Genomic DNA, 25,897 nt, shown 5'->3' with positions numbered 1-25,897 from the left:
AATAACAAGGAGAGATAAGAAAGCCTTCCTCAGCGATCAATGGAAAGAAATAGAGGAAAACAATAGAATAGGAAAGACTAGAGATCTCTTCAAGAAAATAAGAGACACCAAGGGAACATTTCAGGCAAAGATGGGCTTAATAAAGGACAGAAATGGTATGGACCTAACAGAAGCAGAAGATATTAAGAAGAGGTGGCAAGAATACACAGAAGAACTATACAAAAAATATCTTCATGACCCAGATGATTACAATGGTGTGATCACTCATCTAGAGCCAGACATCCTGGAATGTGAAGTCAAGTGGGCCTTAGAAAGCATCACTACGAACAAAGCTAGTGGAGGTGATGGAATTGCAGTTGAGCTATTTCAAATCCTGAAAGATGATGTTGTGAAAGTGCTGCACTCAATATGTCAGCAAATTTGGAAACCCCAGCAGTAGCCACAGGACTGGAAAAGGTCCCTTTTCATTCCAATCCCAAAGAAAGACAATGCCAAAGAGTGCTCAAACTACCGCACAGTTGCACTCATCTCACACGCTAGTAAAGTAATGCTCAAAATTCTCCAAGCCAGGCTTCAGCAATACGTGAGCCATGAACTTCCAGATGTTCAAGCTGGTTTTAGAAAAGGCAGAGGAACCAGAGATCAAATTGCCAACATCCGATGGATCATCGAAAAAGCAAGAGAGTTTCAGAAAAACATCTATTTCTGCTTTATTGACTATGCCAAAGCCTTTGACTGTGTGGATCACAATAAACTGTGGAAACTTCTGAAAAAGGTAGGAATACCAGAACACCTAACCTGCCTCTTGAGAAACCTGTATGCAGGTCAGGAAGCAACAGTTAGAACTGGACATGGAACAACAGACTGGTTCCTAATAGGAAAAGGACTGGTTCCTAAAAGGTCAAGTCTGTATACTGTCACCCTGCTTATTTAACTACTATGCAGAGTACATCATGAGAAACGCTGGGCTGGCGGAAGCACAGGCTGGAACCAAGATTGCCGGGAGAAATGTCAATAACCTCAGATATGCAGATGATACCACCCTTATGGCAGAAAGTGAAGAACTAAAGAGCCTCTTGATGAAGGTGAAAGAGGAGAGTGAAAAAGTTGGCCTAAAGCTCAACATTCAGAAAACTAAGATCATGGCATCACTTCATGGCAAATAGATGTGGAAACAGTGGCTGACTTTAGTTTTTGGGCTCCAAAATCACTGCAGATGGTGATTGCAGCCATGAAATTAAAAGGTGCTTACTCCTTGGAAGGAAAGTTAGGACCAACCTAGACAGCATATTAAAAAACAGAGACATTACTTTGTCAACAAAGGTTCGTCTAGTCAAGGCTATGGTTTTTCCAGTGGTCATGTGTGGATGTGAGAGTTGGACTATAAAGAAAGCTGAGCACCGATGAATTGATGCTTTTGACCTGTGGTTGTGGAGAAGACTCTTGAGAGTCCCTTGGACTGCAAGGAGATCCAACCAGTCCATCCTAAAGGAGATCAGTCCTGGGTGTTCATTGGAAGGACTGATGTTGAAGCTGAGGCTCCAATACTTTGTCCACCTTATGCAAAGTGCTGAATCAATTTAAAAGACCCTGATATTGGGGAAGTTTGAAGGTAGCAGGAGAAGGGGAAACAGAGGATGAGATGGTTGGATGGCATCACTGACTCAATGGACATGAGTTTGGGTAAACTCTGGGAGTTGGTGATGGACAGGTAGTCCTGGCGTGCTGCGGTTCACGGCGTCTCAAAGAGTCAGATATGACTGAGTGAACTGAACTGATAGAACAATGGACTAAATTATCTTCAGTAAATGGTGTTGGAAAATGTTTTCCAGTTCACATGGGGGTACCAGATATACCATCCCAAAATGCAGTACTTTGGCATGTTGACCAAAGAAAAGCACAATGTGAGAGTTGTGAGTTAAGTTTTATTTGGGGCAAAATGAGGACTGTAGCCAAAGAGATAGCGTCTCAGTTACCTCTCAGAAAGTGTTCTGAAGAGGTAGCAGGGAGGTCAGTATATTTGTGATTTTGGGAAAGGGGGAGTACCCAAAATCAAGCACATATCTTTTGCACAGGATTTCTGCTAGTTTTGTGAGGCTTACTCCTCATTACAAAGAACAGACATCACCATGAACGATTTTAGTGGTTTCATAGATACAAGGAGATGCAAGAATTAGGGTCATAAAATCTTATCCTGAAAATATCTAACTCTCTGAAGACCTCTTCTGCCATTTTTTTGCCAGAGCACAGAGTGCCTCATTCCTAATCTCCAAATTGAACTTTCAAGGGGGTTTGAAGGTCAACAGCTGAAGCAGCTCATAATTTGATCCTTGTAGAGGTAGAAGGCAAGTGCCAAGTTGTAGGTGATACCACTTATGTGAAGTTGTAGAATGTCTAAAGCCATGGTGACAGAAGTGAAACCAGCGGATGCTTCTGGTGTGTAGGTTGGGGAAGAATGCTGTGAAGGGGCTTGAGGTAGCTTTGTGAATGAAGGAATCATGCCGTTTCTTGATGGTGGTGTGTGTTACATCAAACTGGAGACTTGATATCTACGCATGTCACTCAATGTAGATTATAGCCTCAAAATTAAAAATCTCAGCTCTAAACAGCAAGGTCCTACTGTATAGCACAGGGGACTATGTTCAGTGTCTTATAATAACCTATACTGGAAAGTAATGTGGAAAAGAATACATATATGTGTATGCATAGCTGGATCACTTTGCTGTACCCCAGAAGCTAACACAGCGTTGTAAGTTAGCTGTATGCCTCAGTGGAAAACAGTCTCATCCGTGAAAACCCACAGTGTTTCCTCATCTCCTGATTCTTTTTCCGACGTTCTTTAAAGTAATGGACAGCTTAGGCCCACTGTACTGAGCCTTTCAATAAATATGAGTTCCCTTTTCTCCCACCCTGCCAAGTCCTTCTTGTGTAGTTACCTTGCTTGTTGAACATGAGTCGGGACTTCCTGGCAGGAGGCAGTCACAGTGTTCTTTCATTCTTGAAGCATTTGCTGACGGCTTGCTTTTGTGTAGTGAAAATGCAGGGGAGGCATTAATTGTATCAGGAGGCCCTTAGTAGTAGAGTAGGCAAGATGTGGGAATTCAGGGAAGACTAGCATAAGGTGGATAGAGAAGATGATTGACATCTAGCATGATCTTTGGAATCAAGCCAAGAAAAGGCAAATTGATTATTCTTCTCAGGAAAGAATTATCCTCATCTTTAAACATATAAATATAAACACTAACTGTCTCTATTTATTTCTTTTGGGTTTTGCACCTTTAAAAACCTATAAAGGACCCAAATGTTGTGTATGATATGGATGTACATCGGCCGTGAATGCTGAATTTATTTCAGAAAGTGTTACTTTGTGCACTGTGATTCCAGCTGGCACTGCTGGCACCATCAGTTTAATGCTGGCTTTATTTGTCTCTTCTCTCTTTTTCCTCCAATCAGTTTGATAAAGGCTACTCTTACAACATCCGTCACAGCTACGGAAAGGAAGGCAAGAGGACAGACTACACGCCTTACAGCTGCATGAAGATCATCCTCACCAATACCCCAGGCCAAGGGGATTATCACGGTAAGCGCTTTCTCTGGCGTGACTGTAATGCACAGAAGCCCAGGAGCTCTGCAGGGAACAGCGCAACAGACTTTGCGTTACTAGAGGGAGTGGGCTGGTGGCTCCCTGTCAGTCACTGGGTCAAGCCAGAGGCCCGCTGGCTCTCACAGTTTGTTTTGTTACTGAGCTGGGCCAGTAAGAGAACGTGGGCCCACTGTGTTCCACTTGTGCTGAGCCGGGCTCTCAGGCCTCCCGCTTCTTCACCTGCTGTTCTCTTGCTTCTGCATGTGGCTTAGACGGTTGATCAAAGCTTTTTAAAGTTGAGTGCCTCAAATTTTAGAAGGGTATATTCATTAATTTTCTATCTGACTAACAAACAAAGGCTAAGCGAGGGATTTAACAAGTCATGATTTCAGATATCTATCAATTTGTCTTAAGTTGTAGGTTAAAAAAAAGTTAATCTGTTTTCTGTAGATTGCTGAATTTAACACCTTTTTTTCTAAAATACTTATTTGAGCATACCCTGAAAAGTTCCTCCTTTTGTCTGATGTGTGACAGAAAGATTTAATAGTCCATATTCATTAAATTTTCTAGATTACCAGGGCTGACTACAGTATGTGTCAAAACTTTGTTTTAGCATCTTAAATGAAATTCTTTTTTAGATGATCATACAGTTGCAAGCTGTTAAAGATCTAAAAAAATCCCAAGTGAAATTTTAACCAAGATGCTTTATGTGTCCAGAGCATTTGTTTAGTAGACACAGGGGTGGCCAGGCCTGGAACATTCAGTGAGTGGTTCTCACCTGTCATGTCCAGCACTTAACGAAACTTTTAGAAATGCAGGCTTGCAGACTCCACCCTCAGATGCATAAAATCAGATTTATTTTCAAGGCCCTGGATGATTTTTATGTCTTCTAAACTTTGAAAGCAACTGACCAGATAGCTGTCATGAGAAAGTCTGTAGCTTTCCCCAGTGGCCAGTGGTGGCACCAGGGAGTAATTTACACCCTGGTAATTACACCCAAGTAATTTACTTGGCCAAGTGCAGCTCCTGAAGAGAGGGGTCTGTCTGTTTCCAGGTCCTCAACACATTGCTTATTTACTTCAGTTTCAGCTCAGTTACTCAATTGTGTCTGAATCTTTGTAACCCCATGGACTGCAGCACATTAGGCTTCCCTGTCCTTCACCAACTTTCAGAACTTACTCAAACTCATGTCCATTGAGTTGGTGATGCCATCCCACCATCTCATCCTCTGTTATCCCATTTGCCTCCTGCCTTCCATCTTTCCCAGCATCAGGGTCTTTTCAAATGAGTCAGTACTTTGCATTAGGTGGCCAAAGTATTGAAGTTTCAGCTTCAGCATCAGTGCTTCCAATGAACACCCAGGACTGATCTCCTTTAGGATGGACTGGTTGGATCTCCTTGCAGTTGAAGGGACTCTCAAGAGTCTTCTCCAACGCCACAGTTCAAAAGCATCACTTCTTCAGTGCTTAGCTTTCTTTATAGTCCAACTCTCACATCCGTACATGACTACTGGAAAAACCATAGCTTTGACTAGGTGGACCTTTGTTGGCAAAGTAATGCCTCTGCTTTTTTAACATGCTTTCTAGGTCATTGCTTTTCTTCCAAGGAATAAGAGCCTTTTAACTTCATGGCTGCAATCACCATCTGCCCAAAAAAATAAAGTCTGTCACTGTTTCCATTATTTCCCCATCTATTTGCCATGACACGGTGGGACCGCATGCCATGATCTTAGTTTTTGAATGTTGAGTTTTAAGCCAACTTTTTCACTTTCCTCTTTCACTTTCATCAAGAGGCTCTTTAGTTTTTCTTCACTTTATGCAATAAGGGTGGTGTCATCTGCACATCTGAGGTTATTGATATTTCTCCTGACAATCTTGATTGCAGCTTGTGCTTCATCCAGCCCAGCGTTTCTCATGATGTACTCTGCATATAAGTTAAAGAAGCAGGGTGACAATACAGAGTACTCCTTTCCCGATTTGGAGCCAGTCTGTTGTTCCATGTCCAGTTCTAACTGTTGCTTCTTGACCTGCATGCAGATTTCTCAGGAGGCAGATAAGGTGGTCTGGTATTCCCATACCTTTAAGAATTTTCCACAGTTTATTGTGATCCACATAATCAAAGGCTCTGGTGTAGTCAGTAAAGCAGAAGTAGATGTTTTTCTGGAACTCTGTTGCTTTTTCGATGATCCAGCTGATGTTGGCAGTTTGATCTCTGGTTCCTCAACCTTTTCTAAATCCAGTTTGAACATCTGGAAGTTCACAGTTCATGTACTGTTGAAGCCTGGCTTGGAGAATTTTGAGCATTACTTTACTAGCATATGAGATGAGTGCAATTGTGAGGTAGTTTGAGCATTCTTTGACATTGCTTTTCTCTGGGATTGGAATGAAAACTGACTTTTTCCAGGCCTGTGGCCCCTGCTGAGTTTTCCAAATTTACTGGCATATTGAGTGCAGCACTTTCACAGCATCATCTTTTAGGATTTGAAATAGCTCAACTGGAATTCCGTCACCTTCATCTGCTTTGTTTGTAGTGATGGTTCCTAAGGCCCACTCGACTTCGCACTCCAGGATGTCTGGCTCTAGGCGAGTGACTACACCATCATGGTTATCTGGGTCATGAGGATCTTTTCTGTATAGTTCTTCTGTGTATTCTTGCTACCTCTTCTTAATATCTTCTGCTTCTGTTAGGTCCTCATCATTTTTGTCCTTTTTGTGCCCATCTTTGCCTGAAATGTTCCCTTGGTGTCTCTAATTTTCTTGAAGAGATCCCTAGTCTTTCCCATTCTGTTGTTTTCCTCTATTTCTTTGCATTAATCACTGAAGAACGCTTTCTTAGCTCTCCTTGCTATTCTTTGAACTATGTATTCAAATGGGTATATCTTTCCTTTTCTCTTTTGCTTTTCGCTTCTCTTCTCTTCACAGGTATTTGTACAGTCTCCTCAGACAACCATTTTTCCTTTTTCCATTTCTTTTTCTTGGGGATGGTCTTGATCACTGCCTCCTGTGGAATGTCACAAACCTCCATGCATAGTTCTTCAGGCACTCTATCAGATATAATCCCTTGAATCTATTTGTCACTTCCACTGTACGTTTGTAAGGGATTTGATTTAGATCATATCTGAATGGTCTAGTGCTTTTCCCTACTTTATTCAAGTCTGAATTTTGCCATAAGGAGTTCATTATCTGAGCCACAATCAACTCCCAGTCATGTTTTTGCTGACTATATAGAGCTTCTGTATCTTTGGTTGCAAATATATAATCAGTCTGATTTCGGTGTTGACAGTCTGGTGATGTCCATGTGTAGAGTCTTCTCTTGTGTTGTTGGAAGAGGGTGTTTGCTATGACCAATGCGTTCTCTTGGCAAAACTCTATTAGCCGTTGCCCTGCTTCATTCTGTGCTCCAAGGCCAAATTTGCCTGTTACTCCAGGTATCTCTTGACTTTGTAGTTTTGCTTTCCAGTCGCCTATAATGAAAAGGACATTTTGTTTGGTTTTAGTTCTAGAAGGCCTTGTAGGTCTTCATAGAACCGTTCAGCTTCAGCTTCTTCAGCATTATGGGTTGCGGCATAGACTTGAATTACTGTAATATTGATTTTTGACTTTTCTTACCTTAAAAGCAGGATTTTGTATTTCTTCTTTCTGTTATTTTATCTAATTTATTCCTGTCCATTCTCCTTTTTTAAAATTTTGTTTTTAGTTTAAACTCTATCAGCTAGAAAATAATACACAGTTGACTCTTTAACAGCAAGGGTATGAACTTCAAGGGTTCATCTTGCATGTGAATTTTTCCCAACAAATATATACAACACTACAAGATCTGAGGTTGGTTGAATCTGAGGATGTGGAATCTTGGGTATGGAAGCCCAGCCAATGGACTTGGGTACCTGTAGACTTTGGTATCCTGGGCAGATCCTGGAACCAGTCCCCACGGATACTGAGGGACCGCTGTACTTAGCAAACACTCAGGAAGCTCCTATTGTTTATTAGATATACTGATCTACTCCCTCTCTCTTTTTTTAATGAATAATCTGTTTCTTTGAGCAGTTTTTGGTCCATAGCAATGCTGAACGAGAGAGAGAGTTCCTAGGTGAACTCTGCCCTACGTGTGCTCAGCTGTCCCCATGTTGACATGGCTGCAGCAGAAACCTTGTCCCTGTGAGCTGTGTAGCTGGTTGTGGGTATCGTTTCTGTCTCTCGAGTGCTCAGGCGCTCTCCTTTGTTGGTGACTCTCCTGCAGAACCCTTGCAGTTGTCAGAGGTGTGGAGGTCGCCAGCAGTGGGGCCAGGACTTCTCTTTGCGGTTCTGCTGGATGTTTCCTGTGTGTTTTGCTTCTCTGTTGTTAAGTGCATGCACGGTACAGATGGCGATGTCTTCTTGGAGTGTTCACCCCTTATTGTTACGTAAAGACCCTTTTTATCCTGCATAAACCCTGTGGTCTGAGGTCTACTCTGTCTGAAAGAAATATATACTCCCACTTGCTTTGGTTTGTGTTAGCATGGTGTATCTTTCTCTTCCGTTCCTTTCAATCCATGTTTCTTTAAAGTGGCTTTCTTGTATACAACATACAGTTGGGTCTTGATTTTGATCCACTCTGACAGTCTGCTTTTAATGGGTGACCATGGAGAAGGCAGTGGCAACCCACTCCAGTACTCTTGCCTGGAGAATCCCGTGGGCAGAGGAGCCCGGTGGGCTGCTGTTCATAGGCTTGCACAGAGTCAGACACGACTGATGTGACTTGGCATGCGGGCATGCATTGGAGAAGGAAATGGCAGCCCGCTCCAGTCTTCTTGCCTGGAGAAGCCCAGGGACAGGGGAGCCTGGTGGGCTGCCGTCTGTTTGGTCGCGCGGAGTCGGACACGACTGAAGCGATTTAGCAGCAGCAGCAGCATGCCGTTTAAAGTAATGATTGATATGGTTGTGTTAATGCTGCTGTATTTCTTACTGTTTTTTATTTGTTGTCCTTATTCTTTGTTTCTGTTTTTGTCTTCCACACTTTTTCTGCCTTTTGTGGTTTTAACTGAGCATTTTATATGATTCCCTTTTTTTCTTCTTAACATATCATACTTATTTTATTACTTTCTAAATTGGTTTTACTTTTAAGGAGTTTTCATATATATGTACAACTAATATGTCTCTTTTTGGGTCACCATGTCACGCACAAGTAATACAAGTGCCTTATAATAATGAATATTTCTAGTTCCCTTGTATCCTTCTGTCATTCGCTTCATTTATAATAAGAATATATAAACCCATGCAGATAGGTACATAAACCTACATTATAGAATACATTGTTCCCATTTCTTTAAACAAACTGTTATCTGTTAGATTAGTTATGAATAAGAAAAGCAAAGGTTTGTATATTACCTTTCCTGTTCTTTGATGTTCAGATTTTCTCTGGGTAGATCTGAATTTCTGGTTTATATCATTTTCCTTGTCTTTGAAGAACTTCTTTTAACGTTTCTTGGCCTGGAGATCTGGAAACATATTACTTCAATTTTTGTTTGTCAGAGAAAGTCCTTATTTTTCTGTCTCTTTTGAAGGAGTATTTTGTAGGGTACACAATACTGGGTCTGAGAGATTTTTTTCTCTCAACAGTTGAACTGTTTCACTCCACTCTCTTCTTACATAGTTTCTGAGGATAGGTTCAATAAAATTTTTTTCTTTGCTTCTTTGTAGGTAAGATGTTTCTCCTTTAGCTTCTTTCAAGATTTTCCTTTGCCACTGATTTTCTAAAGTATTTATGTACCATACTATACTATAATAATATAATGTAATGTAAGATGCTTCACCATCTTCTTTTGGCATTTATCCTGCTTGGCCTTGGTGTTCTCTGAGCTTCCTGGGTCTGTGGTTTGGTATCTGACATTAATTTGGAGGAAATTCTCTTGTCATTATTGCTTCTATTCCTTTTTCTCTCCTCCTTCTGGGATTCCAGTTGTCATATGTGACACCTTTGTTATTCACAGTTCTTTGCTATTTTGTTCTTGTTTTTTTGTTTTGTCCCCCCCCCCCCCAATCTTTTCCCCTTTTTTCCCCGTTTTTTTTTGCTTTGGGAAGTTTCTGTCGACATATCCTGAAGCACAGAGTTTTTTTTTCTCAGCTGCATCTGCTAATATGTCCAACAAAGGTGTTCTTCATTTCTGTTAGTGTTTTGATTCGTGATATCTCTCTTTTTGATTTTTCCTTAGAATTTCCATCTGTCTGCTTATGTTCCACATCTGTTCTTGCATGTTGTCTTCTTTTTCCAGTAGAGCCCTCAGCATGTTGATCATAGTTCATTTAGATGTCCAGTCTGATAATGCCAACACACTGCTATATCTGGCTTCGGTTCTGACATGTGTCCGTTCTCTTAATATTGTAGTTTTTTGTTGAAAGGTAAATGTTACGTACAGGGTGTACAGAAATCTAGTACATTTGCCTGTAGTGATGTGCTGGTGAGCAGGAGGGGGATGACTGTAGACAGTTTTTAGTGTTACTGTGGCTGTGGCCTTGAACTTCGGCAGTGATTCTCAGCTTCCCTGCTTCCAGGGGACAGAATGGTGAGAGGAGGCCGGAGCTGGGCATTTCCATCCCCCAGACAGGTGAGACTCTGGTGAGATGGTCTCTCCTGAGGGCGCCCTTGCTAAGCAGAACAGAGTGCTCCGGGGAAGTGAGTGGGTTATTCTGTTAATGTGCTATGAGCCACTGGTGGGGCCCCTGCCATTCAGCTGCACAGTGTGGCCTCCTCTGGCCAGTTGCCCTGGAGCTTCTCTCTCTCAGAGTCATCCACACACAGAAATCTGTCAGTTCCAGGGTAGGAGTTCTTACCCCAGTGCTGGCTGCTGCAGAGATTTCTGCTCTGGTGTGTTGTGGTTCTCTGTGTCTGCCTCTCTCTCTCATTTTACAGGTCGTGGTTTGCCCTGTGACCTCATTTCTCTGATGGATCTAAGTGGAGTTGCTGATTTCCAGTCTGTTCAGCTTTTTACTTGTTAGGATGAAGTGAAAACTTCTATGCTCTTTCTGTGCCAGGTTGGAAACCTGAAGTGTCTATCCTTTCAGGTTTGTGTAACTTGTACAGCTCTGTAGTCCCCTAGGTTGACAGCATTTAATTAACCAGTGCTGCTGGGAATGGTTGTTCAGCCAGTCTTGAGTCGATGTAGGTAGAACTGTATTCCAGACTGTTTATCCATCTCTTCCACAAATGTGTGCTGGGCAGTTTTGTTCAACACTTGGCTGGGACAGCATGAGTTGTATCTACACTCCCTTTACCTTCAGTTACCTTGTGAGTCAGCCCTTTCTAGTTTGGAAGGTTGTTGGAAGACAGAAGCAAAGTTTGGAGTTGCTGAATTCTGTTTTCTTTCTGTCATTTGTCAAAAATAACACCAGCTTCCCTACTCCTGAGGTGGATTGTTTCTTCTGTTTTCTTATTGTTGTGAGCGAAGCTTTGAAACGCTTTTTGTGATCTGTGGCTTTTTGTCAATCTTTGGTTTCTTCTTGGCTTTGCCCTTTCTGACCTTTTCATATAGGCATGGCCAGTATTTCAAGTGCAATTTGGACAATTCGGTTAATCTGTCTCTTGTTAGTGTCTTTAATAATTCTAGTGGCTCAGACAGCAAAGAATCTGCCTGCAGTGCGGGAGACCTGGGTTGGGAAGATGCCCTGGAGAAGTGAACGGCTGCACACTCCAGTATTCTGGCCTGGAGAATTCCATGGACTGTATAGTCCACGGGGTCGCAAAGAGTCGGACATGCTTGAGCGACTTGCACTTTTAATGATTCTGAACTTAACGAAGTCTCATTTCCTTCTCATTGTGATCCATTGCAGTTTCATCATAAGACTTTTTTTCAGAATAATAATGTTGGCTAACCCATGCTGAGCTGTGCTTGCTGTATGCTGGGAGTGTGGAAGGGCTTTATATACCATTCTCACAGGAGCTCTGCTGCGTATTTCCCATGCTGACAGAGAGTGAAGCTGAGTCAACATGCATACAGCCCCCCAGTCCTTAGCTGGTGAACTGAGATTCAGATGCAGGAAAGGAAGCTCCAGACTCTAACCACATGCTGTGCACCTGCTCATCCCACTTCCGGCACTCAGCAGTGTTAGTGTGTTGATCTTAATAAAATATATACTGCCATGAATTTTGTGACTTCCACAACTTGTAGGAATCCAGTGTTATCAGGTGTGCTTTTATTCGTAGTTAAGGCTTTTTAACCACACTTGTTTAGCTTCTGGGTTCTTTTCCATTATTTTTGTTGCAGCCAACTTCCCATTGATTTCATTAATAATTTGCAATTGTCTCTCATTAACTTACAGATCTATCAGTGATGACTGAAAAAAAATTGCCCTGGCTTCCTGTGTTAACTTTTAAATAAAATATGTTGACTTATCATTGTAGTTTCTTATTAAAGTATCTAAAATTGCCTGGCTTTTGGCATACACAGCTTTTAGATATTTTTGGTGTTCTTGTTTATGCTAATGTTTTTAGTAGTCTATTTTTATTTTTCTTATGAAATAATACAGAGATTCTGTATACCTCCTATAAGTCATTTTTCTATGAAGTATTTTCCTGTTTGTTCATCCCATTTCCATCTGGGATTCCTCTAAATTTGTATGGATTCGGCAGTTTGGGTTCAGTTCAGTTCAGTTGCTCAGTCGTGTCTGACTCTTTGCAACCCCATGAACCACAGCACGCCAGGCCTCCCTGTCCGTCTCCAACTTCTGGAGTTCACCCAAACCCATGTCTGTTCAGTTGGTGATGCCATCCAACCATCTCATCCTCTGTCGTCCCTTTCTCCTCCTGCCCTCAATCTTTCCCAGCATCAGGGTCTTTTCAAATGAGTCAGTTCTTCACATCGGGTGGCCAAGGTATTGGAGTTTTAGCTTCAGCATCAGTCCTTCCATTGAATATTCAAGACTGATTTCCTTTAGGATGGACTGGTTGGATCTCCTTGCAATCCAAGGGACTCTCAAGAGTCTTCTCCAAAACAACAGGTCAAAAGCATCAATTCTTCATTGCTCAGCTCTTTATAGTCCAGCTCTAGCATCGATACATGACCACTGGAAAAACCATAGTCTTGACTAGATGGACCTTTGTTGACAAAGTAATGTCTTTGCTTTTCATTATGCTGTCTAGGTTGATCACAACTTTCCTTCCAAGGAGTACACGTCTTTTAATTTCAAGGCTGCAGTCATCATCTGCAGTGATTTGGGAGCCCCAAAAATAAAGTCAGCCACTGTTTCCCCATATATTTGCCATTTTGTGATGGGACCGGATGCCATGATCTTAGTTTTCTGAATGTTGAGCTTTAAGCCAACTTTTTCACTCTCCTCTTTCACTTTCATCAAGAGGCTCTTTAGTTCTTCACTTTCTGCCATAAGGGTGGTGTCATCTGCATATCTGAGGTTATTGACATTTCTCCCGGCAATCTTGGTTCCAGCCTGTGCTTCCGCCAGCCCAGCGTTTCTCATGATGTACTCTGCATAGAAGTTAAATAAGCAGGGTGACAGTATACAGACTTGACATACTCCTTTTCCTATTAGGAACCAGTATGTTCTTCCATGTCCAGTTCTAACTGTTGCTTCCTGACCTGCATACAGGTTTCTCAAGAGGCAGGTCAGGTGTTCTGGTATTCCCATCTCTTTCAGAATTTTCCACAGTTTATTGTGATCCACACAGTCGGAGGCTCTGGTGTAGTCAATAAAGTAGAAATAGATGTTTTTCTGAAACTCTCTTGCTTTTTTGATGATCCATCGGATGTTGGCAATTTGATCTCTGGTTCCTCTGCCTTTTCTAAAACTAGCTTGAACATCTGGAAGTTCACAGTTCACATATTGCTGAATCCTGGCTTGGAGAATTTTGAGCATTACTTTACTAGCGTGTGAGATGAGTGCAACTGTGTGGTAGTTTGGCCTTGCCTTTCTTTGGGATTGGAATGAAAAGGGACCTTTTCCAGTCCTGTGGCCACTGCTGAGTTTTCCAAATTTGCTGGCATATTGAGTGCAGCACTTTAACAGCATCATCTTTCAGGATTTGAAATAGCTCAACTGCAATTCCATCACCTCAACTAGCTTTGTTCGTAGTGATGCTTCCTAAGGTCCAGTCGACTTCACACTCCAGGATGTCTGGCTCTAGGTGAGTGATCACACCATTGTGGTTATCTGGGTCGTGAAGATCTTTTTTGTACAGTTCTTCTGTGTATTCTTGCTACCTCTTCTTAATATCTTCTGCTTCTGTTAGGTCCATACCATTTCTGTCCTTTATTGAGCCCATCTTTTCCTGAAATGTTCCCTTGGTATCTCTAATTTTCTTTAAGAGATCTCTAGTCTTTCCCATTCTGTTGTTTTCCTCTATTTCTTTGCATTGATCCTGAGAAAGGCTTTCTTATCTCCTGTTGCTATTCTTTGAAACTCTGCATTCAAATTTTGTATATATTTCCTTTTCTCCTTTGCTTTTCGCTTCCCGTCTTTTCTTAGCTATTTGTAAGGCCTCCTCAGACAGCCATTTTGCTTTTTGCATTTCTTTTTCTTGGGAATGGTTCTGATCCCTTTCTCCTGTACAGTGTCACGAACCTCCATCCATAGTTCATCAGGCACTCTATCAGATCTAGTCCCTTAAATCTATTTCTCACTTCCACTGTATAGTCATAAGGGATTTGATTTAGGTCATACCTGAATGGTCTAGTGGTTTTCTCCACTTTCTTCAGTTTCAGTCTGAATTTGGCAGTAAAGAGTTCATGATCTGAGCCACAGTCAGCTCCCAGTCTTGTTTTTGCTAACTCTATAAAGCTTCTCCATCTTTGGCTGCAAAGAATTTAATCAGTCTGATTTTGGTGTCAACCATCTGGTGATGTCCATGTGTAGAGTCTTCTCTTTTGTTGTTGGAAGATCTTCTTTTGTGTTGTTGGAAGAGGGTGTTTGCTATGACCAGTGCGTTCTCTTGGCAGAACTCTATTAGCCTTTGCCCTGCTTCATTCTGTACTTCAAGGCCAAATTTGCCTGTTACTCCAGGTGTTTTTTTGACTTCCTACTTTTGCATTCCAGTCCCTTATAATGAAGAGGACATCTTTTTCGGTGTTAGTTCTAGAAGGTCTTGTAGGTCTTCATACAATTGTTCAGCTTCTTCAGCATTACTGGTAGGGGCATAGACTTGGATTACTGTGGTATTGAATGGTTTACCTTGGAAATGAACAGAGATCACTCTGTCGTTTTTGAGATTGCATCCAAGTACTGCATTTTGGACTGTTTTGTTGACTATGATGGCTATTCCATTTGTTCTAGGGGATTCTTGCCCACAGTAATAGATATAATGGTCATCTGAGTTAAATTCACCCATTCCAGTCCGTCTTGGTTCGCTGATTCCTAGAATGTCGATGTTCACTCTTGTCATCTCCTGTTTGACCACTTCCAATTTGCCTTGATTCATGGACCTAACGTTCCAGGTTCCTATGCAATATTTCTCTTTACAGCATCGAACCTTGCTTCTATCACCAGTCCCATCCACAACTGGGTGTTGTTTTTGCTTTGGCTCCATCCCTTTGTTCTTTCTGACGTTATTTCTCCTCTGATCTCCAGTAGCATATTGGGCTCTTACCGACCTGGGGAGTTCATCTTTCAGTGTCCTATCTTTTTGCCTTTTCATACTGCTCATGGGGTTCTCAAGGCAAGAATACTGAAGTGGTTTGACATTCCCTTCTCCAGTGGACCACATTCTGTCAGCCCTCTCCACCATGACCCGTCCGTCTTGGGTGGCCCCACACGGCATGGCTTAGTTTCATTGAGTTAGACACGACTGTTGTCCTGTGATCAGATTGGCTAGTTTTCTGTGATTATGGTTTCAGTGTGTCTGCCCTCTGATGCCCTCTCTCAATGCCTGCCGTCTTATTTGGGTTTCTCTTACCTTGGATGTGGGGCATCTCTTCATGGCTGCTCCAGCAAGGTGCTGCCGCTGCTCCTTACCTTGGACATGGGGTAGCTCCTCTCTCCGCTGCCCCTGACCTTGGACTCGGGGAAGTAGGCATAAAATTAACATATGAAAATGATGTGAGGTTTTTATATTTCCTAGAGTTTGCACATTTTTTCTTTTCGTTTATGCCATCTATCTTCCTTTATGCCTTTATGTATTTTTTTAAACTAGAAAAAAATAATGTGAGATTGAAAGATTGAATGAAATTTTTAGGTAAACTGCTTCATAGCTACTTGGTGATTATTTCAGGTTGTTAGCAAGTAGCATGATTAAAGCTGCTCCCCCCTCCTGGTGAGTGGGCAGCCTCTCCTGAGAACACTGGAAGCTTTGTGTCACTCTCAAGCCTGTAGTGCCCTGATAACGCACAGCTCAGCTGTCACTTAGACGAAGAGAGGAAAGCGGCTGCACCCATGGGCAATTAACCCTTTTGTTAATAGGCTGTTGGACAGTTGAGGGGTGCTCAGGAGTCTCTGGAGCGTGGTGTTGTGTTGAGTCTGGGTGGATAACCTGCTGTTGTGCTGCTTGTCGTTGCCAGGGTGCCCGTTCCGACACAGCGACCCCGAGCTGCTGAGGCAGAAGCTGCAGGCCTACAAGATCCCTGCCGCAGGGCTCAGCCAGGTAGGTCGGACCCTGCCCGCAGTCTCAGCAGCTAGGCAGTGGACAAGCCCCTGGTTTCATGTCATGTTCTGGCAGGGACGCACCGGACAGCCCCTCTTCTAAGTGAATTAAGCCAAAGCTTTGGCTTCTCTGGTTTAGACTCCTTGGATATTCTGGTTCTTCTGTCTGCTAGGCAACATTTTTGTGTAATAAAGCTGAAACACACCTCCTCCCCTTTTTTTCCCTCTCTCTCTCTTTGTTTTACTATCTCAATGGGGGGCATTTTAGAAAATAAGATTTTAGAGGAATGCACTGAAGCTTTTTAACGAAACTGAAAGTCAGTGACATCGTGTTGTATTTGGGAGATTCTGTGTTGCCCGGGCATTCTGACTTACTAATCAGATCCACACTCAGGAGGACAGTTCATCAGGTCCAATGGTTCATCAGATGCTTTGTCTCAGAAACCACTTGGGTAAAAAAGAAATGCTCGAAGGTAACAGCAAATGTTTAAGAGTGTGTCTTTTAATAAATAATGCTTTTAAAGAACCTGTGAGCTCTCAGAGATGCACTCTCGCTGTGAGTTGGCTTGGGATTTGAAGGCATTTAAAAGGAGTTTCTGCTTTCTTAGCTTAAGAAGAACACTATTTTAGAGCCAGAACATCTGGTTCATTATATATCAGTTTTTCTTGAAAAAAAATAATTATTTTAGAAAATTCTGTTTCTACTGTGTCCAGAGTTTATATTGAGTTTAATCAATTGAATTTGTATCTTGGTTTTTCCATCCTCTGGAAAAGGCAGTGTCCAAGGTGCCCAGCTATTCGCAGATGCTAAGAAGAATTGGCTATAAACCCATGTTCCTATAAAACCTAAGTCTTCTGAGAGAGGCACACAGAGTGTCTTGGTTCTTCTGCTTACAGGAGATGGTGACCAGATTGGGAGGCTGAGGGTCACTTCTTGGAAGGGATGCTCTGTGAATTAGACCATGAGTGTATGGGAGGTGGCTAGGAAGAGAGAAGGTGTGAATAAAAGGCAGTAAGTGTATAGGATTGCTAGCATTTCAAGCTTAAGGTATTGGTGGCACCAGTATATCAACATTAATACGTCACTTGAAAGGAGTTTTTGTTGATTTGAGAGATTAAGTTTGGAGCTGGGACAGTTAAAGGACAGATTTGTAGTGTGTTTGAGAAATTACAGCTGGAAATATGGTGTTCTTTTGGGTTAGAATTGTAGATCTAACAATAAATTGGATTGGAATGAACATTAGAGGAGAGTGCTTCACTTCTGTGGCGTTGAGGGGGTGTAGTATGGGTGCAGAGCTTCTGTGTCATTGGTACCAGAGATGGAAGCCAGGCCTCTGACTCCATGGGGTTTTCTCAACCCCAGTCTGCTTTAGAGCTGATTGTCATGAGTTTTCTCTGGGAGAGGGGAGCAGATAATGAGAGATGGGGAGGGAGTCAAAGCCAGGACTCAGGATGCAATCTTGGCTCACTACTTCCCTTTGTCAGATAGTAGAAGGAAGTAGAATCAGAGAGGACAGAGCAGAGATGGGGGGAGAGGGAAGAAATGCATTAGGAAGTGCTGGGTACAAAAGTCAGCAGAGAACTGTGAGAAGGGGGTATGGTCCTCAGAGTCCTTCTTAGTGGAGAGACTGGCTGGGGTTAGGACTGAGGAGAGGCAGCTGGATTCGGTGAGAGGCGTCAGCAGCTCAGGGAAAGCAGAGCAAGACCACAGACACGTAGAGGAGGGAGTGAGGCAGTGGCTTGAACCGCAGGCAGGGAGCACATCTCACAGAAAGTGTTGGCTCTGTCAGCAAGAGCATCTTGGGTGGTTTGCCTGCATGTTTGGGGCTTCTGTGGACCTGAGCCTGTTTGTAGGCAGAGAACCTGTTGGAGAGGCTGGGCTTGATAAAGACAGAAGCAAAGACAAGCCCTCTCTAACCAAGCAGTATTAGCTTTTGTCCATTACACTATGACCATGCTGTACATGCCCATGGTCTTTTTTTCCTCCGGTGTTGAGACAGACAAGCACTGTGTAAGGAGCAGCACAGCGCTCTGATTTACAGACGCTGTGAAGTGATGCCCACAGTAAAATTAGCAAGCATACGTCATCACACACATATAAAAGTAAAGAAATAGGGAAAAAATGGTTTTTCCTTGTAATGAAAACTCTTAGAGCTTACTGTGTTTACGTTCATATATAATGTATATTTATCATGTTGTACATTGCATCCTTAATAATTATTTTTCTTACAACTGGAAGTTCCTGCCTTTTGATTGCTTTCATCCAGTTCCCCTTCACACAACCCCGCCTCTGAAAATCACAAATCTGATCCTTTTTTTCTTGGTTGGTTTGTTGGTTGGTTTTCGAAGTGACCTTCAACACCATGTTAGTTCCTGGTATACAAACATAGTGATTCACTATTTCTGTTTCAATATTTCACTGCCTCCATTTTAGTAAACATCTGTTTTTCTTTGTATCTTTGACTCTGTTTATTTATATTTGTTCATTTTGTTGTTTAGATTCCACATACAGGTGAAATCATATAGTATTTGTCTTTCTCTGTCTGACTTATTAAGTATGATAATCTCTAGGTCTATCCATGTTAATGGCAATGTTTCATTCTTTTTATGGCTGAATAACATTCCATTGTATATATGTACCACATCTTTATTATCCATTCATCTGCTAATGGATACTTCATGAACAGTCACTTTTTGAAAAAATATAGGCTATTAACATGTTTATTGAAAACAGTGATGCTTTTATATAACAGTAGTGATTATGTTTGTACATTCTTTTTTTTTTTTTAAAGATATGTACTGCTTCTTGAATTTGTGTGTCATTCTTATGCAGGGGCCATGCTAATATTCTCTTTATAGTTTCCATTTTAGTATATGTGCTGTCAAAGCGAGCACATGTTTGTACATTCTTAGCTCTGACTCCATTACATTCCTCCATTTATGCTCAGTTTGCAAGTAGATCCCTTAGTTAGTTGAAACATGATCCTTTGGACCTGCTTTGTAACCTTTTTCAAGATTCACAGGGCGTGTGGGTGGGCTGTAGATAATGTTGTACTGTTATTTAATGCATTTATTGAGTGGTTCTCAATAGAGTAAAAGCAGCTTAGGGCTGTGTTCTAAAGGGAATAAAGTTGATGGATGAAAAATCACATAAAACATTTGGATGGATACTTAATTGCAGCTTGGCATAAGTGCAAATTAGATCTTAAAAACTCCAAGTACATGTTAAAATATTGAAAGAAAGTCAAGAAAAATATCATTTAAATGCATTTAAGGTAAAACTCAGAGCTATTTTTATTTCAGAGAAAAACTACTTGAAAAAGATACCTTCAACATTAAGAAGTACTTGTATCTTCTTATAAGTTTTATAATATTATTATTAAAATAATCAGAATTTTAGTGGTCAGAGAGAGAGCATTGTGATTTAACTGGCATCACCTACTTGCATAAAAGCATATTTATAGGATCACGTTTTATCGTCCTTTTTGAATGAGCTTGGTATCCAGCTTAGGAAGACCAGAATTGAACAACACAGTAAAGTCAAAGATGATGGGCAGTCCTGAATTTGTTCCTCAGCCCGCCCCTAGAAGAGAAAGCATGAAAGTCAGGTCACCAGCAAGACACCAGAATCCTAAGTGTTCATACCACAACAGAGCTTAAAAACACACGGAGTAGGAAGAGAGAGACCTGAGTGGAGAGCTGGATAAATGCACGAGTGTCCTCTGGAGACTTGAGCACTGCTCTCTCAGGAGGGGCTGAGACGGGCAGACAGAGGTTGAGTAGGGGTGTGGATGACTAGAGCCACACTGACATCTATAGACATGCCACCGCACAGCAGGCGAGGAGACTCACCCAGATGGGTCACGTTCTGGGTCTGAAGAAGTTCATTACAGATTTAAATGAACTGAAATCAGGCAGTGTTCTCTGACTGTAACCATTATAATAAGACAAGAAAAAGAAATCAGAGGCAGATTAGAAGGGGAGAAAGAAAACCTTCTTCTACTCTCAGTGTGATTATCTATGAAAAAAATCTCAAAGAACCACAGCGTAAAAAGTTTTATCATTTCCAGTCATACCAAAAAGACGTAAATGTTTTTAAATGAATTTATTTACAAAATATGTGCAAGATCTTTATGCTGAGACACTGATGAAAGCAGTCAAAGAACAGAGGTTGGAGGTACACACTGCCTGATTTCAAGGGTTAATGTCGAGCTACTGTAGCTCTAACCACACCAAAACAGTGTGGTTCTCGGGAAATGACAAAGAGATCAACTGGACAGAATGAAACATCCAAGAATAGACTCAGGTATATAAGGGCAATGCATTTTGTTCAATAGGAAAAAATAGTTTTTTCAACAAGTAGTTCTAGAACAACTGTTCTAGTCCATATCTAGTCTATATCCCCCACCACCTCTGCTGTTGCCACAAAAGAACCTAGACACCTACCCCACACTTTTAAAAAACTTAATTCAAAGTAGATCAGAGATCTAAATGTCAACTTTCCAGGAGAAAACAAGAAAATCTGAATAACCTTGCAGTTGGTATGTTCAATGAAAGAAAAGGTTGGTAAATTAAATCTTATGAAAATTAAAACTTTTGTCCTGCACAAATATTGTTAAGAGGATGATAAAATAGCCTTAGACTGATAGAAAAATATTTGCAAATCACATCTTTCATAAAGCCCTTGTCTTTAGAATTATAAAGATATAAAGACCTCTCAAAGCTCAAAAATAAGAAAATAGTTTTTTAAGTAAGTAAAATGTTTGAGCAGACATTTCAACAGATATTTGAATAATAAGTAAATGCTTAAAAAATGTTATCATTAGGTATTAGGGAAAGTGATTTTAAAACTGTATGTCAATTTGAATTGGTCTAATTAAAAAAAAAAAAAAACAATCCTGACAATACCAAGTGTTGGTGAGGATGCAGAATGACTGGAAGTCTGATGCCTATGGACTCGGGTTTGCGAGGTAGAGCCATAGTGAAGGCAGCTGGCAGTTTCTTATGGAGTTAAGGTTGTGCATACTGTTTGACTTAGTTATAGCACTTCTAGGTAATTATACCACTGAAATAGAAGCCTAAGTCCACCCAGAAAGCTGTTATAAGTGTTTAGAGAGGTTTATTCTAATTCCCCAAAACTAGAGACAGCCCAGTGTTCTTCTTATGTGATTGGATAACAAGTTGTGTTACACCTCATCTTGTTGTGCTTTACTTTTTTGTGCTTCACAGATAGTGTTTTCTTACAAAATGAAGGTTTGTGGCAAACCAGTGTCAAGCAAGTCTGTCAGCACTATTTTTCCAATAGCATTTGCTCAGTTCATATCTCTGTGTCAGATTTTGGTAGTTCTTGCAATATTTCAAACTTCTTCATTATTATATTTGTTATGGCGACCTGTGAGCAGTGACCTTTGATGTTACTGTTGTAATGTTGAGGGGCAGCACCACAGACTGCGCCCATATAAGATGACAATTAGTGAATGTTGGGTGTATTCTGACTGTGCCACTAACACGCCAGTCCCTTATCTCTCCCTTTTCTTGGGCCTCCCTTCTCCCTGAAACACAACAGTATCGAAATTGGGCCAATTAGCAACTCTACAGTGGCCTCCAAGTGTTCGAGTAAAAGGAAGAGTCATATGTCTCTCACTTTAAATCAAAAGATCAAGCTCAGTGAGGAAAGCATGTCAAAAACCAAGACAGGCTGAAAGCTAGGCCTGTTGTACCAGTTAGCCAGGCTGTGAAAGCAAAGGAAAAGTTCTTAAAGGAAATAGAAGTGCTCCTCCAGTGAACACCTGAATAGTAAGAAGGTGAAGTGACCTTATTGCTGGTATGATGAGTCTTTCGGTCTCTGGATAGAAGATCAAACCAACCATAGCATTCCCTTAAGCTGAAGCTTAATCCAGAGCAAGGACCTAACTCCCTTCAATTCTGTGAAGGCCGAGAGAGGTGAGGAAACTGTAGAAGAAAAGTCTGAAGCCCGCAGAGGTTCGTTCATGCGGTTTAAGGAAAGAAGTCGTCTCCGTAACATAGAAGTGTGAGGTGAAGCAGCAAGCGCTGATGTAGGAGCTGCAGCAAGTTCTCCGGAAGATCTAGCTAAAATAATACATGAAGGTGGCTCTACTAGACCACAGTGTAGCCACCAAACAGAAGATGCCATCTAAGATTTTCATAGCTGGAAGGGAGAAGTCTGACATGCCTGGCTTCCAAGCTTCAAAGGACAGGCTGACTCTCTTCTTAAGGGCTGGCGCAGCTGGTCTTTAAGTTGAAGCGTGTGCGTGCATACATGCGTGCTCAGTCGTGTCTGATTTTTGCAACCCCATGGACTGTACCCCGCCAGGCTCCTCTGTCCATGGGATTTTCCTGGCAAGAATACTGGAATGATTACCATTTCCTCCTCTAGGGTATCTTCTTGACCGAGGGGTTGAACCCGAGTCTCCTGTGTCTCCTGCATTGGCAGGCAGATTTTTTACCACTGAGGGCTTCCCAGGTTGCTCAGTAATAAAGAATTCACTTGCCAAGCAGGAGATGCAAGTTTAATCACTGGGTTGGCAAGATCCCCTGTAGAAGGAAATGGCAACCCACTCCAGAATTCTTGCCTGGGAAATCCCATGGATGGGAGCCTGGTGGGTTATAATCTGTGGGGTTGCAAAGAGTTGGACACGACTTAGTGACTGGACAGCAACAACCCTGCCTGTGCTCTGTAAATGGAACAACAAAGGCTAGATGACAGAACATCTGTTTATAGCATGGTTTACTGAATATTTTAAGTGCACTGTTGAGACCTACTACTCAGAAAAAAAGATACCTTTCAAATTATTACTGCTCATTGAACATCCACTTGGACACTCAAGAGTTCCGATGGAGATATACAACATTTATGTTGTGTTTTCCTGCCTGCTAATGCAATGCCCACTCTGCAACCCATGGGTCAAGGAATAATTTCAACTTCCAAGTCTTATTATTTAAGAAATGTTTTGTAAGATCATAATTGTATAGGATCTGGGCAAAGTCAATTGAAAACCTTCTGGAAAGGATTCACCATCCTAGATGCCATTAAGAATGTTTATGATTCATGGGAAGAGGTCAAAATATTAACATTAACAGGAGTTTGGAAGACGTTGATTCCAACTGTCATGGATGACTGAGGGGTTCAAGACATCATTGGAGAAAGTAATTGCAGATGTGGTGAATGTAGCAAGAACTGGAATTAGAAGTAGAGCCCAGACCCTAACCCTAAACCTAATTTTTGATGAATTGCTATAATCTCAGTATAAATCTTGAATGAATGAGTTCTTATGAATCAGCAGAGAAAGTGTTTTTTTGAGATTAATTGTAATCCTGTTAAAGATTCTATGAAGACTATAGAAATGACAACAAAGAATGTAGAATATTCTATAATCTTATTTTATAAAGCAGCAGCAGGGTTGGAGGAGACTGACTCCAATTTTGAAAGAAGCTCTCCTGTGGGTACAATACCATCATACAGCATTGTGTCCTGCAGAGAAATCATTTGCAAAAGGAAGAGTCAGTTAACAGTGCAAGTTCCATTGTCTTATTTTTAGAAATTGCCCCAGCTTTCAGCAACCACCACTTTGATCAGTCATCAGCCATCAACTTTGAGGCAAGACCCTCCTGCAGCAAAAAGATTATGATTGGCTGAAAGCTCAGATGATGGTTAGTGTTATTTTGCAGTAAAAGATTTTTAAATTAAGATATGTACATTGGGACTTGCCTGGTGGTTCAGTGGTTAGGAGTCCACCTGCCAGTGAGGGGACAGGTTTGATCCCTGGTCCTGGAAGATTCCACATGCCACGGGGTGACTGAGCCCATGCACAAGTACTCATCCCATGCTGTAGAGCTCATGCTCTGCAACAAGAAGCAGCCAGAGCAGTGAGAAGCCTGTGTGCCACAACTTCAGAGAGCCTGGGCCCCTCAAGGAAGACCCAGCACAGCCGAAAATAAGCAATTAAAGTATTTTAAAGATACATGTATTTGTTTAAGACACATTGCTGCTACACAGTCAGTAGGAAACCACAGAATCTGCGGCTCCTTCTGTTTCAGTGCTCACTCCACTGTAGTCTGGGGCTGAACCCGCAATAAGAGCGACAGACTTTTGGTATATCCCACAGTAGGCACCGTGCCAGATGAGACGTCAGATACTATTCCTTCTGTGTACAGAACGCAGTGATTGCTGGGAACGGAGGGGGTGTTGGGCAGCGACTGGGTGATGGAGATGTTCCGTCTGACTGTGGATGTGTCATGACCGAGTTTGTCCAAATTAAAATACACTAAAGGGGGGGTATACTTACTGCATGAAAATGTATACCTTAAATTTTTTGATGCAGAAAAAGAGAGAATGGGTAGATAGTAGCATGAAAGAAAAGTGAAGTCGCTCAGTTGTGTCCAACTCTTTGGGACCCCATGGACTGTAGCCTACCAGGTTCCTCTGTCCATGGGATTTTCCAGGCAAGAGTACTGGAGTGGGTGGTCATTTCCTTCTCCAGGAGATCTTCCCGACCCAGGGATTGAACCCGGATCTCCCACATTGTAGGCAGACGCTTTACTGTCTGAGCCACCAGGGAAGTCCAAGGAGCCTGAAGAGGCAAATAACCATCTTTCATGGCAGGATTTCCGTAGATTAAGTTAATAAATAAAGAACCCAAAATGTCAGCATGTAACTTAGAATTACATAGGCAACAATCTGTATGGCCCCAAAGTGGAAATGGTTAAAGGAACTGCATCTTGAGAACAGACCAGGCAGGGAAGAAGTGTTTTGTGGGAGCCTTTGATATTAATAATTAGCCACACTGCATACTTAAAAATCTATTTTCACTCTCACAAGCAGTCCCCACTTAGAGGTCAAACAGAACAGTCTTGTGTTATATATGAAGTTTAAATTAAGTGGTCATGCGCCTGACGGAAAGGTGCTAATACAGCAGTGGTGAGAGCTGGTGTGTTATCTTTGGCTGTGAGGATTTCAGCCTTCATCCCCTCTCCTCCCAGCACTGTAGTATCTGGCCCATGTTAAAAGCTGTGAATGGTCTGAAGTTTGGTTCTCTTTGCTAACGAAGAAACTCTCTGCCACAGTTTCGTAGATGATGGCAGAAAGATGATAGCAGCAGTAGCAGTCTGTTGACCTTCTGTGTCCGCTCCCCGAGCCCCCGTTCCCTCGGAGCAGGGTGAGAAAGGCAGGCGCTGCTGCCTGTGCGGGGGCTCCGTCAGAGTAGGGGGTCTGGGTCCTCCCCCGGGGCCGTGAGCATGGCTCCAGGAAGGTTCTGTGGGTTACAGGAACACCCTTGAAACACCTGAGGCAAAGGCCATTGTTTTCTCTGCTTATAAAGTGTTCAGGGGTTTGAAACCCTGGGAAATTCTCTTTCACCTGTCCACACTGGTGACCAAATGAAGAAATATGTTTATAAGCTATATTGGCCAGTTTTTTACCCACACCGTCCATTCTTCTTCTAGAAATACTGCTGTGCATTTTAAGCTCAGTTTCTTTTAAGAATTTCCAGGGAGGTAATAATCCTGCTAGTGCTTTGCTGGTTTGTTTAGTTAAACATCCCTATCAGTAGTTCCTGCCAAGTTTAGATGTCTTGACTTTTGGTTTTCAGTTTTCATTTTGCCTTCACCTTTTGTATAAAAAATTGCAGTTTTATGATGAAATGTTAATATTTTATAGTATGATACAGAAATTTAAGAAGAATCTGCATTCAAAATATTGAGAATAAAATCTCTAAATGATCTAAAATCTCTAAATACT

At 41.8% G+C, this 25,897-nt stretch overlaps 1 protein-coding gene and 1 non-coding gene across 4 annotated transcripts in view; one reads left to right on the top strand and one right to left on the bottom strand.

Moving 5' to 3' along the window:
• Positions 1–25,897, top strand: part of PRIM2 (DNA primase subunit 2) — a 308,888-nt gene that overhangs the window by 256,465 nt on the left and 26,526 nt on the right. For all 3 annotated transcript variants that reach the window (XM_043907010.1, XM_043907009.1, XM_043907011.1), the window contains exons 11-12: positions 3,454–3,580; positions 16,059–16,141. In XM_043907010.1, the coding sequence (XP_043762945.1) occupies positions 3,454–3,580; positions 16,059–16,141 (210 nt within the window). The remainder of the gene's footprint in view (positions 1–3,453; positions 3,581–16,058; positions 16,142–25,897) is intronic.
• LOC122697961 lies at positions 18,929–19,035 on the bottom strand. The gene has a single exon (XR_006342281.1). It is a non-coding gene; the product is annotated as a U6 spliceosomal RNA (small nuclear RNA).

Source organism: Cervus elaphus, chromosome 7 (genome assembly GCF_910594005.1).
Source record: "Cervus elaphus chromosome 7, mCerEla1.1, whole genome shotgun sequence".
NCBI lineage: Eukaryota > Metazoa > Chordata > Mammalia > Artiodactyla > Cervidae > Cervus > Cervus elaphus.
The sequence above is the reverse complement of the archived record's forward strand: the minus strand, read 5'-3'. Positions and strand labels throughout refer to the sequence as shown.